Genomic DNA, 12748 nt, shown 5'->3' on the forward strand with positions numbered 1-12748 from the left:
TCTTGGGAAAGTAAGATTTATTCAATGCCATTATTACAAATTTATAAAAATGCTAATGTTCTGTAAGAAACTGTTCACACAGTTGGAATCCATTACAAATACATTCAATTTCTTAGAAAACTATAATGCATTTCAACACTCCACTGAGCCCGGTCATGATTGTAAAGTGTTTTTCAATCTCCTTAGTGCATCTTTTTTATAACTGCTTTAAACAAGCAAAATGTTTAGAGGATCTGGTAAATATATCAGGTCTGATAAATGAGACCCCACCAAAAACCAAGTGGAATTTAGGGCAAAATAAAGAAAGAGCAACAATAAGCACACACGGAAAAGTGAGCTGTAGCTGGGGGGTATCATGCATGCTTAGTGCAAATAAAACCAAAATGCAAGTTTAGAGCCAGAACCAGTGTTGATTTTGCTTTGATAAAAATGCTAGATACTGTTTGACATCTTCTGCTCTCCTATGGTTCAGCCATATTTGCAAAAATACTGTTTATCTTTGATAACTGTGGGACCTATGGCCACTTATTGCATAGAAAGAAATGGGGACAACAATCTAACTGTCCATTCCTGAGGTGATGTACAGGTATATTAGACCACTTGTAGATGGCCGCTCATCTTAAGTCAGTCATCAGCTTGTCTTTACTGAAGAGTTGGTTTGGTTTAACTCTTACACAAGAGCGCAGGCACTAGTTTTACTTTTGTAAAACTGTTCCATTTGCAAACAAAAAAGCCCCAACAGATTAAGCATGAATAATAAAACATATTATGGCTATTCAAAAACATGCGTTACGCCTTTAATGAAAGAAAAGCGGCTATTTAAACGTGTAAATGAGAGCGGGAAGGGCTTAATCAGAATTTTTAGAGGCAAAAATATGATCAAAAAGGAATTTCTTTCTATGTGCATAATGTAAAGGTAAGAAAACAAGAAATAAGGGGATGGATAATCACATGTAATGGTACTGCAAAGAAAAGAAAACCTTAATGTTGGAAGCCACATTGAGTTAGACTTCCATAAATAATGGAAAAGGATGGACCGTTGACCTGGGGACAGGGACTCTGTAAACATGAAGACATTCTGCTTTCAAGACACTGGGTCTCGTGCAGGGGTTTAAAGTGGCATCAGACCCGTGGTGGGGAGCAGAGATGGGGCTTGGAGTCACATCCATACAAGGCCCTGGGGACGCCAGGCTTCCATTTTCTATGACTGGTCACTTAGTGATGGTAGGACAGGAAAACTTGAATACTCATCAGTTGCTCTTGAGCAGTTCAATGCATCCCTGCAATAGAGTCACATTGTTCTGTGGAGACAGGGGGGAAACAGTATCAGTACTAAGAAAGCAATAAAACATATCAAAGCACATTTGTATCCCAGTTAGTCATGTGTTTAAAGGTCCCATGACATGGCCATTTCTACTGATCATAATTCCATTGTTGAGGTCTACTAGAATAGATTTATATTGTGCAATTTTCCAAACTCACATTGGTTTCTCATACAGCATCTCTGTATAGTATGTGTATTCACTCTCTGTCCTAAACGGCTTGTTGGAGCTCCTGCCCCCCCCTCCCTATGAGCCCAGTGTGCTCTGATTGGTCAGCTCGCCCACTCTGTTCTGATGAGTCCACCACGGTTACAGCGGAACATCAGTGATTATGTGTTACAATGGCGTTTGTTAGCATCCAGAAAATGACACCAGTAATGACAAACAGATGAGAATGCTGCGTGGGGTCTGGGTGCCGTGTTGGCGGGACGTTGAGAGGCTCGCTGCTGTGAGGAGCGGACAGTGTGAGCTGGCTTATTGGCGTGGTTTCCTGGTTGCTGCGTGGGCTCGGCGAGACAGCGAGACACAGCCCGAAACCAGCCCGAGCACACACACACACCCCCACAGCCTGGCTGTGAGTTTGTGTGTGCTCACACACACGGACTCACAGCCTCGCCGTCTCAGGCTGAGAAATCCCGGAGCTGCAGCTTAGAAAAGATGTGTGTGTGTGTGAGGAATTGGTCCATTTGGACCAATGGGTCCATTTGGGTCGTCGTTACGTCACTTAGTACCAGGAAGAAAAAGAGAAATCTCCAACGAGGCGTTCTGGGGCAGCATAGACAGGTCTTTTCTGTGTTCGAGTTTTACTCGCTACAGGGTGTACTTTGAGGGTTAGTGACTCTGCAGACCGTTTACATGCAGAAAAAGATACATAACACACAAGGGTATAATAACCGGAAAAGCATGACATGGGACCTTTAAGTTTTCCAGCTAATGCACTGTAAACAACATATCTTACTGATAAATCCCTGAACAACTTGGTATCATAGTTTTGAGGTAATTAAATGGATTATGCTTGCTGGGTGATTTTGAAAAGAAAGAGGTATTCTTTCGAAGTTTGTTGACACTTCAGAAATCCTTAAGACGGTTCTAAAGTACATAAACATCATTACACAGAACAGACTACTGGGATAAGGACAACAAACAAAGTGAAAATGATAATACATTTGAATAGCTTTTCTAATTTCACAGTCCTTTATGTTGGTGATTTATAAAGAGTGTCTCTTGACTTAGAGGATTCAAGGGTGAAGAAATTCCCAAAGAAGACACGGTGTGTTAAACCTAATTTCAGAATGGTCCTACGGTTAGAATTTCAAGCAAGCAGACTGGCGCCGTTAAATACGATTTAAAAACCAACTTTGCCACTTTAATGTTTCACTATGTGTTGAAACCGAACAAAACCAGTGCTGACAAAGTAGAAACCTGTTTGCATTCTCAAAAATATTGTTGATTTTGTTATCGATAATAATTATAATTATGTATGATGATTGAGACATTACAACAGAGGATTTTCTGAAGGTGTGTCAGTTTAATTAATGGCTGTGTAATGGCGATTGATTAGTACATTTAGATGACAATAATCAACACAGTGGTTATGTGCCTATGGGAATGTAGTTAGAGTTTACACATCTGTGTTTAATGTGCCGCTCACCTTGGCATGTTTTATCTCCAGCTCAGCCATCTCTATGAGATTCTTCCTGAAGGCCACGACACGCCTGCCCTTGAAACTGGTGAGTTCTATGAGGAAAACAGTGTCCAGTTGAAAACAAAAGCTTGCACAGCACGTATTGTTTGTGTGAGTTTCTTCTGCACCAATTCACAAACCTTTCTTCCCGGACTCTGAGAGCTTGTCGAATTTGTGCAGACATTGCTGCTGGTGCTCCTCTGCCTGGGGAATGTCCTTGCTCTTCAGTCGAGCCTTATCCAAAGCCTTGTTAGAGTTCTCGTAGTCCACTAAGGCCCGGGCTCGCCTGTACAGAAGGTCCTGACATGTTCCAGACAGTTTAACATGAGAAATAGAAACATGAAGACAGAGAGGACTAGCATTCATTTGTAAAATATCCACTACTATAAAATCTAATTTCATGTTTGCAGAAAACCGATTGTGGAAGATGTGCAGGACAAAAAATGTAGTTGACCAGAAGAGTGTTTGTTATTTCGATTAGTATTTTTTTCTTAGGTTGCAAATCGTTTGATAAGCAGCAATAAATGAACTTGATAAATGTTGTGAATCTGTGCATGTTGAATAAAGGCAGAAGATAAATATGTCTCACCTTGGCCGCCTGGATATCTCTCATGTAATATCTGAGCAGCTCTGTGAGCTTCAGCTCCTCGTCAGATGCTACTCTTCCCTCTACTTTCTGCAGCGACACAAAAAATGACATATAGCAGCCGCCACAATGTATAGAAAGTATAAATCAGGACAAATATTTACAAAGGCTGTGTTGGTAATTGAAGGTCTACTTACTCTGAGCTTTTCAAACAGGTCTGACAACTTCTCCAGGTGCCTGAGAAAAAAGTGAAGCCATAACATAAGTGTGAAGTTACGTCGTAGCAAGTAATGTGATTTAATAAAGTTGGCATCATCATCATCATCATTCACCTTTGAATGGAACATTAAACTCACTTTTTATTTGCTGTGCTATCATCAGCAGCGAGAGTGTTCAGAGTGGCAGAGATGTGAATGTAATCATCTGCAATGTCTGTAATAACAAACAAAAAAGCCATCAAAATTAAACAAATTTAATATATAACTTTGTGAATTATACTCGACTTAACATTATCGTGCCAATGTCAAAGTTATACTTTTGTGCGAGCGGGTCATTTTCTCTGCTTTGGCAGTAGAATCCTTTATCTTGCTGTAGTAGTCAAGCAGGAATGTCTTCTCCTGCTCAAAAAATTCATCCACTTCCTGTTAAGGACACAAATACGCACAGTCAAAGGTGAATGGGGAAGTAGCTACAACATTGCGGCTGTGATTTAGTTTTTTTGCACATATCGCATCACCTCACCTTGATTCCTGAGATAAGGACCTCATCAGCTGACTTCACCATATTTTTAAAGAATCCTCCAAACATTTCCTTGGCATTCTTTCTTCTCACAGTAAGCTTAAAAGACAGAATTAAGAGATTGATCATATCAAATCCATGAGAAAAAAATCAGTGTATGATATGTTGTGGGAACTAAGAAGGGTATGAAGTCATGTTTTTAATGTACAAATAGATGTGTTTAACTCTTAGCTAAGTTCTGTTAACAAACACCACAGCCACTGACTGCCAAAGACTTCATAGATAAGCATAAGTGCTGATCACAGCAGGATGGAAGCCATGTGTCACATGTGTCCAGTAAACTCAGCTTCCTCTTTTCCAACGGACAACTCAGGAAAGGAAGTCAGCATTATGGGGAACTTACATCCTGGTCATACTCTAAGAAAATCTGGAAGTTTCTGTCTTTGCTCAACATGGGGTGGGAGGACACTCTCTGCAGGAAGACTTCGTGCACTTGGACAGTTTTCTTGAACACAGCCAGGTATTCACTGAAAAGAAAACCCAAGACAGCAAGAAGATGTTTTGTTGTGTATTTTCAGAGACTTTTGTAAAGTATCAAACATGACACTTTTTAAATAATACATGTGGTGTTTTCTTTGAGTGTTACACTCACGCCTCCAGCTCCTGCTTCATTTTAGAGTACTCCTCCTTAGTCATAGTGGCTTCACCTTCCCCAAGTTTATGCATTTTCTCTCTGGGGCTCTCAAAGTCCGGCTTTGGGGGTGCTGGAGGAATCTATGAAAAGCAAGAGAAAATATGACATCATTAAGATACTGTAGTTAAAAGGTTAAATGGCCTCAATGTGTTATATGGTATTTAAGCACACGCATATTATTTGAAAAGGATGACAATTTGATTCTTAGCACAAACACTTTGGGCCTATTTTTTTATTTCTCCTTCTTTTATACAGGCCCAAAGAAAGATAGTGATATTGCAGCCTCTTTCAATCTCTGTTAGTCATGTCTGAAAGTAGACCAACTTACTATGAGACCAGCATAGTCCTCTGTCTCAACCAAAGTGTCATGTAGCCAGATGAAGTCTTCATGCTGCCTTGGAACAGAGAAATCTGGCTTCTGGAAAGAGCTAAGGGTGGTCTGGGGAAACAAACAATAATTGAATTGCATTTCGAAAAAAAATTATTATCAAACTTACAGCAAACACCCAAATAGAATATTCAAAAGGTTGAAAGTGTTGTGTTGGTTTTTTCACCTTTGTATGGACAGTAAACTTGACTTTGTCCCTTTCACAGAGTGCATCAGGAATGTCGATGAGAAGAGAGGCATCATGATTTAGATCTACCGACACAGACCGCATCTATAGAGAAAGAATAAACAAAGGTTATCCAAGACAGTGTAGCTAGCGGATCTTCTGTGTAAACACCACACACACACTGATGTCATTCAACTGTAAAAAGTGTAGCTGAAACACTAATCAAGCACAGGTTCGGACGGTTACATTTTGAATACTGGATCAATAATACCAGTTATCAGTCAGGGTTTTCATGATTAACATTTTAATGGTATCACCAACATCCTAGCTAGTAATGCAACACCACAATTCCTCAGTGTTTGGGGTCTTTCCTGGCCTAACAATATACAAATAGCTGCTACCAGAGGAATGTTCTGTTATCAGATACAATGTTGCGATCCAGAAGCCCATCTCCCTCCATGGTGTGGTTTTAAAAGGTCTGGAGGCAGCTGACCTTTGATCTAACAGTAGGTTCAGAATCCAGTCCTGCTTTTGCTTAAGGCATGGTCACACACCCTTGTTTATCTTATTGTGGAATAAAGAATAAACAATATTTTCTTTACTCAGTTTTTCATTTATAGGGTGTATCTATCACAAATAATATTATGTTGAAGTTTTGTTTTAAGGTGTCAATTCAAGTTTGTGGTCATTTAAGATAGTTTATTTGTCATTCTTTCCTTGTTAATTTCAAGGAAATGAACAACATTTTAGAAACATAACACAACTGCACCACAAACTAACTTTGCATCCTCCAGATCGACCATAAAGTTGGATCACAAGTAAAAAATCTAAACCTACAAATTAAAATCAGCACCTGTCAGAATGCTAATAACTTCTCACAAGTCCACTAAACTACCACAGGCAAGTGTGCTGAACGATTCTGCAAAACAGTCCTTTAATTTAGTCAAAACACTAGATTAAGATAACAACATGCCAATCATGCTAACGCTTCGTTACTTTTCTTCACTTTTACGTCTTGTGTTGTTGTGAAAAAAACGTGTAAACCGTTTCATATTTTCCTCACTTTCAGTATGTTTGCAAACGATACTTGTTCCAACATGTATGCATTTTGACACCACGGGGTTAAAGTTACCCACTTCTTGATAGTGTAATCGATGAAACACTAGCTAGTTTTAGCTTGAGGCTAGCGGTATGTAGGTTAGACAGAAAACAACACAAGTTAGCGGCCAGAAAGCAACCATTAACGTTAGCTACATTGATGCTAACGGAGTTGGCTTTATGTGCTATATGTCGAGAACCATTTAACTTACCTTTTCCTTATTGCTTTCGTCTATGGTGGATGTCATAATTGTACTGAAATCGACGAAAAGGCAAGAACAGGCCAACAACCCAAAAAACAAAACTATATGCAGGAAGCTCCCCCTCTGCTGACTGGTTAGCTGTCAAACCGTTTTTTCTTCGCCTCCATCCCGACTTGACAACGTCAGACTTAATCCCGCCTTCGAGTGAAGTGATTGGACGACGGCGAATTTACAAATGCTACGATTGGTTCTCAACGTTATCAATCATCCCAAACATTTGTTACTTTATTTTATGACAACTTATTTCCAGCAACACTACTTTATTGTGTTGTTATTATTAGGCGAAGTACCGGTAAGGCGTAAAATGCATAATAAGAGAACATAATTAAAAAGCAGTACCACCGGCTCAGATACACACTTCAATTCTGGGAAATGTAGTCTCTGACGTTGCACCTCAAAACAGGAAGTTGGTGCAACCGAAAAGGCGCGTCGTACAGAAACCATTGTGTTTCTTTGGAGTTACTCTGGAACATGCCGGGGCAAGTACCGCGACCAACATGGAGGCAAAAAACTTAAAAATACTGTTTAAACACGGTAACCAATGAACGTTTATATAGTTAGTGTCTAATCGGTTATTGTCTCTAAGCTTGTTGTGTGGAAGTTGTAACAATGTTCATTCTTAAACGCGTGGGGTGCGTTGGAAGCATCATGGTCCCTCAATGCACCTCCCTCTTTGTGGGCAATTTCTCTGCTTGTCATTGCCTAAGTTCCCCAAAGAGACACAGCCCGTACAGCTTGGTGGACAGTGAGCGATACTCCTCTCTTGTTAAGGCTGTTATGTCATCCAAGGTTAGTTCCCAAACCCCAGAGAACCTCCAAGAAGAGGACGAGCACATTTATGGACCTGTTGTGAAAGCTCAAAAACCCTCCTCGGGACCAGAGGTGAGGGTACCCAAAAATCTGCATCCCTTCTTAAACTGCGAAGAGACTGTAGAAACAGAGGAGGCAGAGTCAGGACCTCCAGTCCGGATTTTGTTGAACCGGGGCAAATACAGGTCTCCGGTACCCAGTGTGACACGCATTCTTCAGCAGACCCTTTCCCGAGAGCAGATCTTCTACCTGGAGAGGTGGAAGAGGAAGATGATCGCACAACTTGGAGAAGAAGGCTTCAAAGAGTACAGTCAGAGTAAGTTTTCTAACATAAATTGTGTGTGGGATGGTAACTTACATGTGTTAAGAGTAAAAAGTGACTAAAGTTGTTTTATTTCATCAGATTTATTTAGGCAAGGGAAGCTTTTCCATTCAGCTGTGGAGGACTCAATGATATCAGATGCAACAAGCATGGACAAAGAATCCTCTGAGAAAGCAGAGTACCAACCTGATGTACAGGGATACATGGAGAGCATCTCCCATGTTCTGGCAGATGTGAGTGCAGTGAGAGCCACTGAAAGCACTGTGCAACATGCCGAGCTCAACTATCTGGGGATTGTGGATTGTGTTGCTCGCTACAGGTAGATATTTGTATTCACACAAGGAGATAGATTTCTTTCTCCCACTCAACACTTGGCTTGACTGCCTGTATTTTTCTGCAGGGGAGTGCTATGTCTTATTGACTGGAAGACTTCAGAGAAGCCCAAACCATTCTTGAGCAACACTTTTGACAATCCTATTCAGGTGGCAGCCTACGCCGGGGCTTTGAACAGTGACGGCAACTACAAGTACCAGGTACTGACATAAACAATGTGATATTTAGATTTCTCTGCTTTTTTCCCAGATTATGTATCTCTGTCAGCCTGAAGTCAGATGACTTACTTGAAAGATACATTATAGAATATTAAGGAACAGATTTAGTCTTTTTAAATACTGGATGTAAGCTACAGTGTGTCACACAAAAGAACAACCTAACTGATCTCCTCTCATTGCAGGTTGAAAATGGTCTCATTGTAGTGGCCTATAAGGATGGCTCCCCTGCACATGCTCATCAGTTGAGCTCAGAGCTAATGTTGAAGTACTGGACAACTTGGCTGCTTCGTCTCGAAAACTTCACAGAACAAAGGTAAAGCAGGCAGCAGTTTAAGAAAAAATAATATTTTAACTAATTTCCACTTTTTTTAATTTTTTATCATTGATATAAGTCAGAGGTACATGCATTAATACTGTTTTATAATGCTGTTATTAACCAGGTCTCAGACTTGACTTTTGGCTACAGTTGTAGCAATTTCATTCTATATTTAACATTTTACATTTTACAAACAACTAATAATTGAAACAAATGTTTTTATTTGAGAATTGACATTACTTTAAGATTGTTTTTCTTCTCATTTCAGTACAAGTCAGGCTTCAAGTTCTTTTGTGGAAAAGAGATGAGATTTGTGAAGAGAGAGCATTTCCTTAAAGCAAGTCCTTTTTATTATAGCGCCTCTGATCCTTAACTAAAATATAACATTGTCCCATTCAGTAGGTGGGTTACATTTGTCAATGTAATGATGACCAATGACTAAAATTGGTATGTTCTTTAATCATTTTAGTCAACTTCGTCTTCTTCGAGGTGTTCATTCATTCAATCATTGAATCCAAACCAGGCCTCCCTGTGTGAAGGGTCCTGAGTGAAGCCTAGGTTTTTAAAGAGCTTGTAGGAAGTCTCGTTCTCCTCTTCTATGAAGCAGTACACGGGGTAGCCCTGAGCGTGTAGTCTCTTGGCCATGGTGCTGATCAGGACATTGGCGTATCCTTTCCCTCTGTGCTCTGGCAGAGTGTACAATATGCCCATTGCACATGAGGCATAGGTCAGGATCCAGGACACAGGCTTTCCTTCTGCGTCCAGCACAGAGCAGGAGGGGAAGTTTGCGAGCATGTTCCGGATCATCCTCACAGCTTCCTTGTTCTTCGCAAACTTCCACATCTGATTCACCAAGCCAACGTGGGACTCATCCAGATAGCTTAGTGAAATCCCTGGGCTGATGCAGAACAGAGCAGATGGACTTTCAGAGCATCGTTCTTTACTGTTGAAATATTAAACGTAAGATAATGATTTGGATGAACATCATGGTTAGGCTCTACCTGTCTATAGAGGGAAGGTTGGAAACATCCTTAAGTATCATCATGTGACACACTGCCAGTTGGCTGCTGGACACGCCTTTTTCTGATGCTACTGCTTTGAGTATCTCCATGTGGCGAAGATTGATTCCTTTTGATATAAGATATGACAATAAAATACTTTAATACATGTGTTACAAAGTAATTGTGTATTGCTTTTGGTTACAGTGACATTTATTTATTGAAACAGGTTTAAAGATCCGAATATGATATATTTTGAAGACATCACAAAGTTGCTCTATTGATAGAAGTAGAAAATAGATATGTTTTTTCTGAATCTAGTTGGAATAGAGGTTTTCACTACCCCTATGAGATGAATCCCTATCTCATCAAATGGCTTCTCCCTAACCCTTTTCTGTTTTACCTGTGATTGTTTTACAAGCACTTTGCTCTATGGCCATCTGGCTAGATAATCATTTAGGTATTGTAATGACTATGTTACAGAGCTTTGCACTTTCTGTGGTATTGGAAAGACATTAACTGCTGGCATGATATGCCTTAATTGTTGAGAACTTTGAACACAAAAAAACAAAAGACAATACAATTAAAGCCTTGAAGATTACATTGCAAAATCTGCATTATTCCTTCGGGACTGCAAAGATCAGTGCATTTACGCTATGATTGTTTTCAGTGATTATAGCGCCACTTTGTAAGAGCAATGACTGACACTGAATGGCTACAGTGTTATTAATTAAAACAAAAAAAGTGTTACCAATGCAAATGAACTGGGTCCAGTCCAGAACGTTGGACTTCGTTATGATGTCCTCTAGAATAGCTTGATCAGTTGCAAAAACTGGTATGTCTTTGAATAGATCCCCCTTCTGTAAGAAAATAGAGATGTGAGGAATTGCAGTGTATGCAGAAATACAGATACATATATTTAATACAATGGTAAGTAGCCTACTTACCTGTTCATATTGAGGTTTGCAGACAATGACATTGAACTCTGGCCATCTATCCACAAAAACTCTCACTGGGTCTGATCTGACTCTGTTTCTGAGGACCAAATAACCATACACCTTTAAAATAAAAAGTTGGTTACTTAGTAATCTAAATAATTGTTTGATCAGTTATTAAGGGAGTGGGTAAATTCAACGTTTTGTTCAAGCAAAAAAAGAATAATAGGCAGTGATCATCGGCTTGCAATAGGCTATGTTATCAGATATGTTCAACAGTAGTTCTGACTGGAAACACCTGTTGCGACCGAGGTAAATATCTTTTCAGCTGATTCTCAGCCATTTTCAGCTGCTCTCCGGTCAGTTCCATGTTCACTTCTGGTAAAGTCTTTCCAGTCAGGAATATCAATGAACCCGTACAGAAGTGCAGTAAACAGACCGAGAACACATGGAAGTGTGTAGAGCGTGCCAGTAAAAAGCAAAGCTAAAGTTGGCTTCCGAGCATAGAATGGATATCCGAATCGCACTTTCGACACGTGACTAAAAAAGGTAGTACAAATCTTGGTCATGTTACGTGACCAGGACGTGACAGATCTGTTTTACTTACGTCCTATATTGCTATTCGTTTGACATTACTGTTTCATAATTTCACCTTATACAATTTATGAGTTAATGTTTAATATCCGACTTCAGTGTTGTAGCTAGAAAATGTTGAGTTATAGTATTCAATAGCATATAATATATAATATAAGCAAAATGTGTAGTTAAGTACAGTAGCCTACTTGTGTACATTTACTAAGCTAGTTTTATAGCACTGATGTCCAGTGTATTATTTAATATGTTTTTAGACCATCACCAATAAATCTGTCTAGTATAACTAGACTGATACAACAAAGATGTTTTAAGCTTGTTTCAGAAGTGTGAATATTTGTTTTATTGTATTGAAAAAACCTCTGGAGTGATCTGTCAGTGGGAAGCTGCTGAAGCTTTGATGCAGGTAGTGCAAAGAAGAACATACTTTTTAACAAAACATGACTATAACACGTATGCATGACATGTCTTTATTTAGGGGAACCATTATTACCAAACAGGTTTTGATGCATTGTTTTGGAGAGCCTTTAACATTTGTAAAATGAATAGTTTGCTCCCATATTCATTCACTGAGAAAAACAATGTTTACCTGATATTATGTCAGCTATAAACTCGATCACAATGAGTACAACATCAAAAGTTGAATTCCAACCATGCCGCCCTGTAAGAGGGTTCCTCAATGAAACCCAGATTTTTAAAGAGCTTGTAGGAGGTGTCATTCTCCTCCTCTATGAAGCAGTACACCGGATAGCCCTGAGAGTGGAGTCTCTTGGCCATGGCGCTGACCAGGACTTTTGCCGTAGCCTTTCCCTCTGTGCTCTGGCAGAGTGTACAATAAGCCCAATGCACAGTAATCATACACCAGGATCCAGGACAGCGGCTGACCCTGGCCGTCAGTGATGCAGCATGATGGGAAGTTGCTGATGAGGTTTTCAATGTTCCTGTAACCCTGCTTATTCCCTCCAAACTTCCAGGCTGTATTCACCAAGTCAACATGGGAAAGGTTAAGAGATGAAATCCTTGACTCAAGCTCACTGCAGAGAAACAGATTATGATAACAGTCATCTTCAACATTATTTTTGCTTTTTACAGATAAGAGTGAAATGTGCACACATATCCTTAAAAGTACATTGTAATGATTTGACTGTACCTGTCAGCTGCTGGTTTAAACAGATGGGTGCTGTCTGGCAAATACAGAAGGCGCACTGCAGTATAGCATCGGTTGTTGATTCCTCTGTTAGAAGACACTTCTTTGAGGATGGGGGCATGAGAAATGTCAAATCCTG

General features: G+C 39.8%; 4 protein-coding genes across 4 annotated transcripts in view; 1 reads left to right on the plus strand and 3 right to left on the minus strand.

Annotated features, from left to right (window-relative positions):
• snx5 (sorting nexin 5) lies at positions 1 to 7040 on the minus strand. The gene is made up of 13 exons (XM_010792032.1): positions 6889 to 7040; positions 5579 to 5683; positions 5353 to 5463; positions 4983 to 5104; positions 4734 to 4857; positions 4334 to 4429; positions 4128 to 4233; positions 3949 to 4024; positions 3790 to 3829; positions 3596 to 3682; positions 3147 to 3306; positions 2974 to 3059; positions 1 to 1301 (listed from the first exon to the last, which is right to left on the minus strand). The coding sequence occupies exons 1-13, from the start codon at positions 6922 to 6924 to the stop codon at positions 1251 to 1253; spliced, it is 1200 nt and encodes a 399-aa protein (XP_010790334.1). The 5' UTR covers positions 6925 to 7040; the 3' UTR covers positions 1 to 1250.
• A 322-nt stretch (positions 7041 to 7362) lies between these two features.
• Positions 7363 to 9902, plus strand: mgme1 (mitochondrial genome maintenance exonuclease 1). Its single transcript, XM_010792033.1, has 5 exons — positions 7363 to 8065; positions 8153 to 8390; positions 8472 to 8604; positions 8805 to 8935; positions 9207 to 9902. Exons 1-5 carry the CDS (start codon positions 7549 to 7551, stop codon positions 9244 to 9246), a joined length of 1059 nt encoding a protein of 352 aa, XP_010790335.1. The 5' UTR covers positions 7363 to 7548; the 3' UTR covers positions 9247 to 9902.
• Positions 9413 to 11241, minus strand: LOC104963454 (glycine N-acyltransferase-like protein 3). Its single transcript, XM_010792043.1, has 5 exons — positions 11170 to 11241; positions 10884 to 10994; positions 10688 to 10796; positions 9940 to 10066; positions 9413 to 9836 (listed from the first exon to the last, which is right to left on the minus strand). The coding sequence occupies exons 1-5, from the start codon at positions 11239 to 11241 to the stop codon at positions 9440 to 9442; spliced, it is 816 nt and encodes a 271-aa protein (XP_010790345.1). The 3' UTR covers positions 9413 to 9439.
• Positions 11242 to 11911: 670 nt separating this feature from the next.
• Positions 11912 to 12748, minus strand: part of LOC104963455 (glycine N-acyltransferase-like protein 3) — a 1257-nt gene continuing 420 nt past the window's right edge. Inside the window, 3 exon segments of the mRNA XM_010792044.1 lie at positions 11912 to 12260; positions 12262 to 12496; positions 12613 to 12745. Of these exon segments, the coding sequence (XP_010790346.1) occupies positions 12096 to 12260; positions 12262 to 12496; positions 12613 to 12745 (533 nt within the window). The 3' untranslated portion in view covers positions 11912 to 12095.

The sequence above is a fragment of the Notothenia coriiceps genome, unplaced genomic scaffold (genome assembly GCF_000735185.1).
Source record: "Notothenia coriiceps isolate Sejong01 unplaced genomic scaffold, NC01 NC01_scaffold00036251, whole genome shotgun sequence".
NCBI classification, from domain to species: domain Eukaryota; kingdom Metazoa; phylum Chordata; class Actinopteri; order Perciformes; family Nototheniidae; genus Notothenia; species Notothenia coriiceps.

Bases quoted from the DNA above. Each gene is read 5' to 3' on its own strand.
- snx5 (XM_010792032.1), bottom strand. From the start codon at position 6,924: ATGACATCCACCATAGACGAAAGCAATAAGGAAAAG. The intron at 4,430-4,733 runs GTAAGTTCCCCA...CTGTCTTTTAAG, and splicing joins TCTTAGAGTATGACCAGGAT to CTTACTGTGAGAAGAAAGAA. The intron at 1,302-2,973 runs GTGAGCGGCACA...CTGTCTCCACAG, and splicing joins TGGAGATAAAACATGCCAAG to AACAATGTGACTCTATTGCA.
- mgme1 (XM_010792033.1), top strand. From the start codon at position 7,549: ATGTTCATTCTTAAACGCGTGGGGTGCGTTGGAAGCATCATGGTCCCT. The intron at 8,066-8,152 runs GTAAGTTTTCTA...TTATTTCATCAG, and splicing joins CTTCAAAGAGTACAGTCAGA to ATTTATTTAGGCAAGGGAAG. The intron at 8,391-8,471 runs GTAGATATTTGT...ATTTTTCTGCAG, and splicing joins GATTGTGTTGCTCGCTACAG to GGGAGTGCTATGTCTTATTG.
- LOC104963454 (XM_010792043.1), bottom strand. From the start codon at position 11,241: ATGGAACTGACCGGAGAGCAGCTGAAAATGGCTGAGAATCAGCTGAAA. The intron at 10,067-10,687 runs GTAACACTTTTT...TTATATCAAAAG, and splicing joins GACCCAGTTCATTTGCATTG to GAATCAATCTTCGCCACATG. The intron at 9,837-9,939 runs GTAGAGCCTAAC...GTTCTGCATCAG, and splicing joins AACCTTCCCTCTATAGACAG to CCCAGGGATTTCACTAAGCT.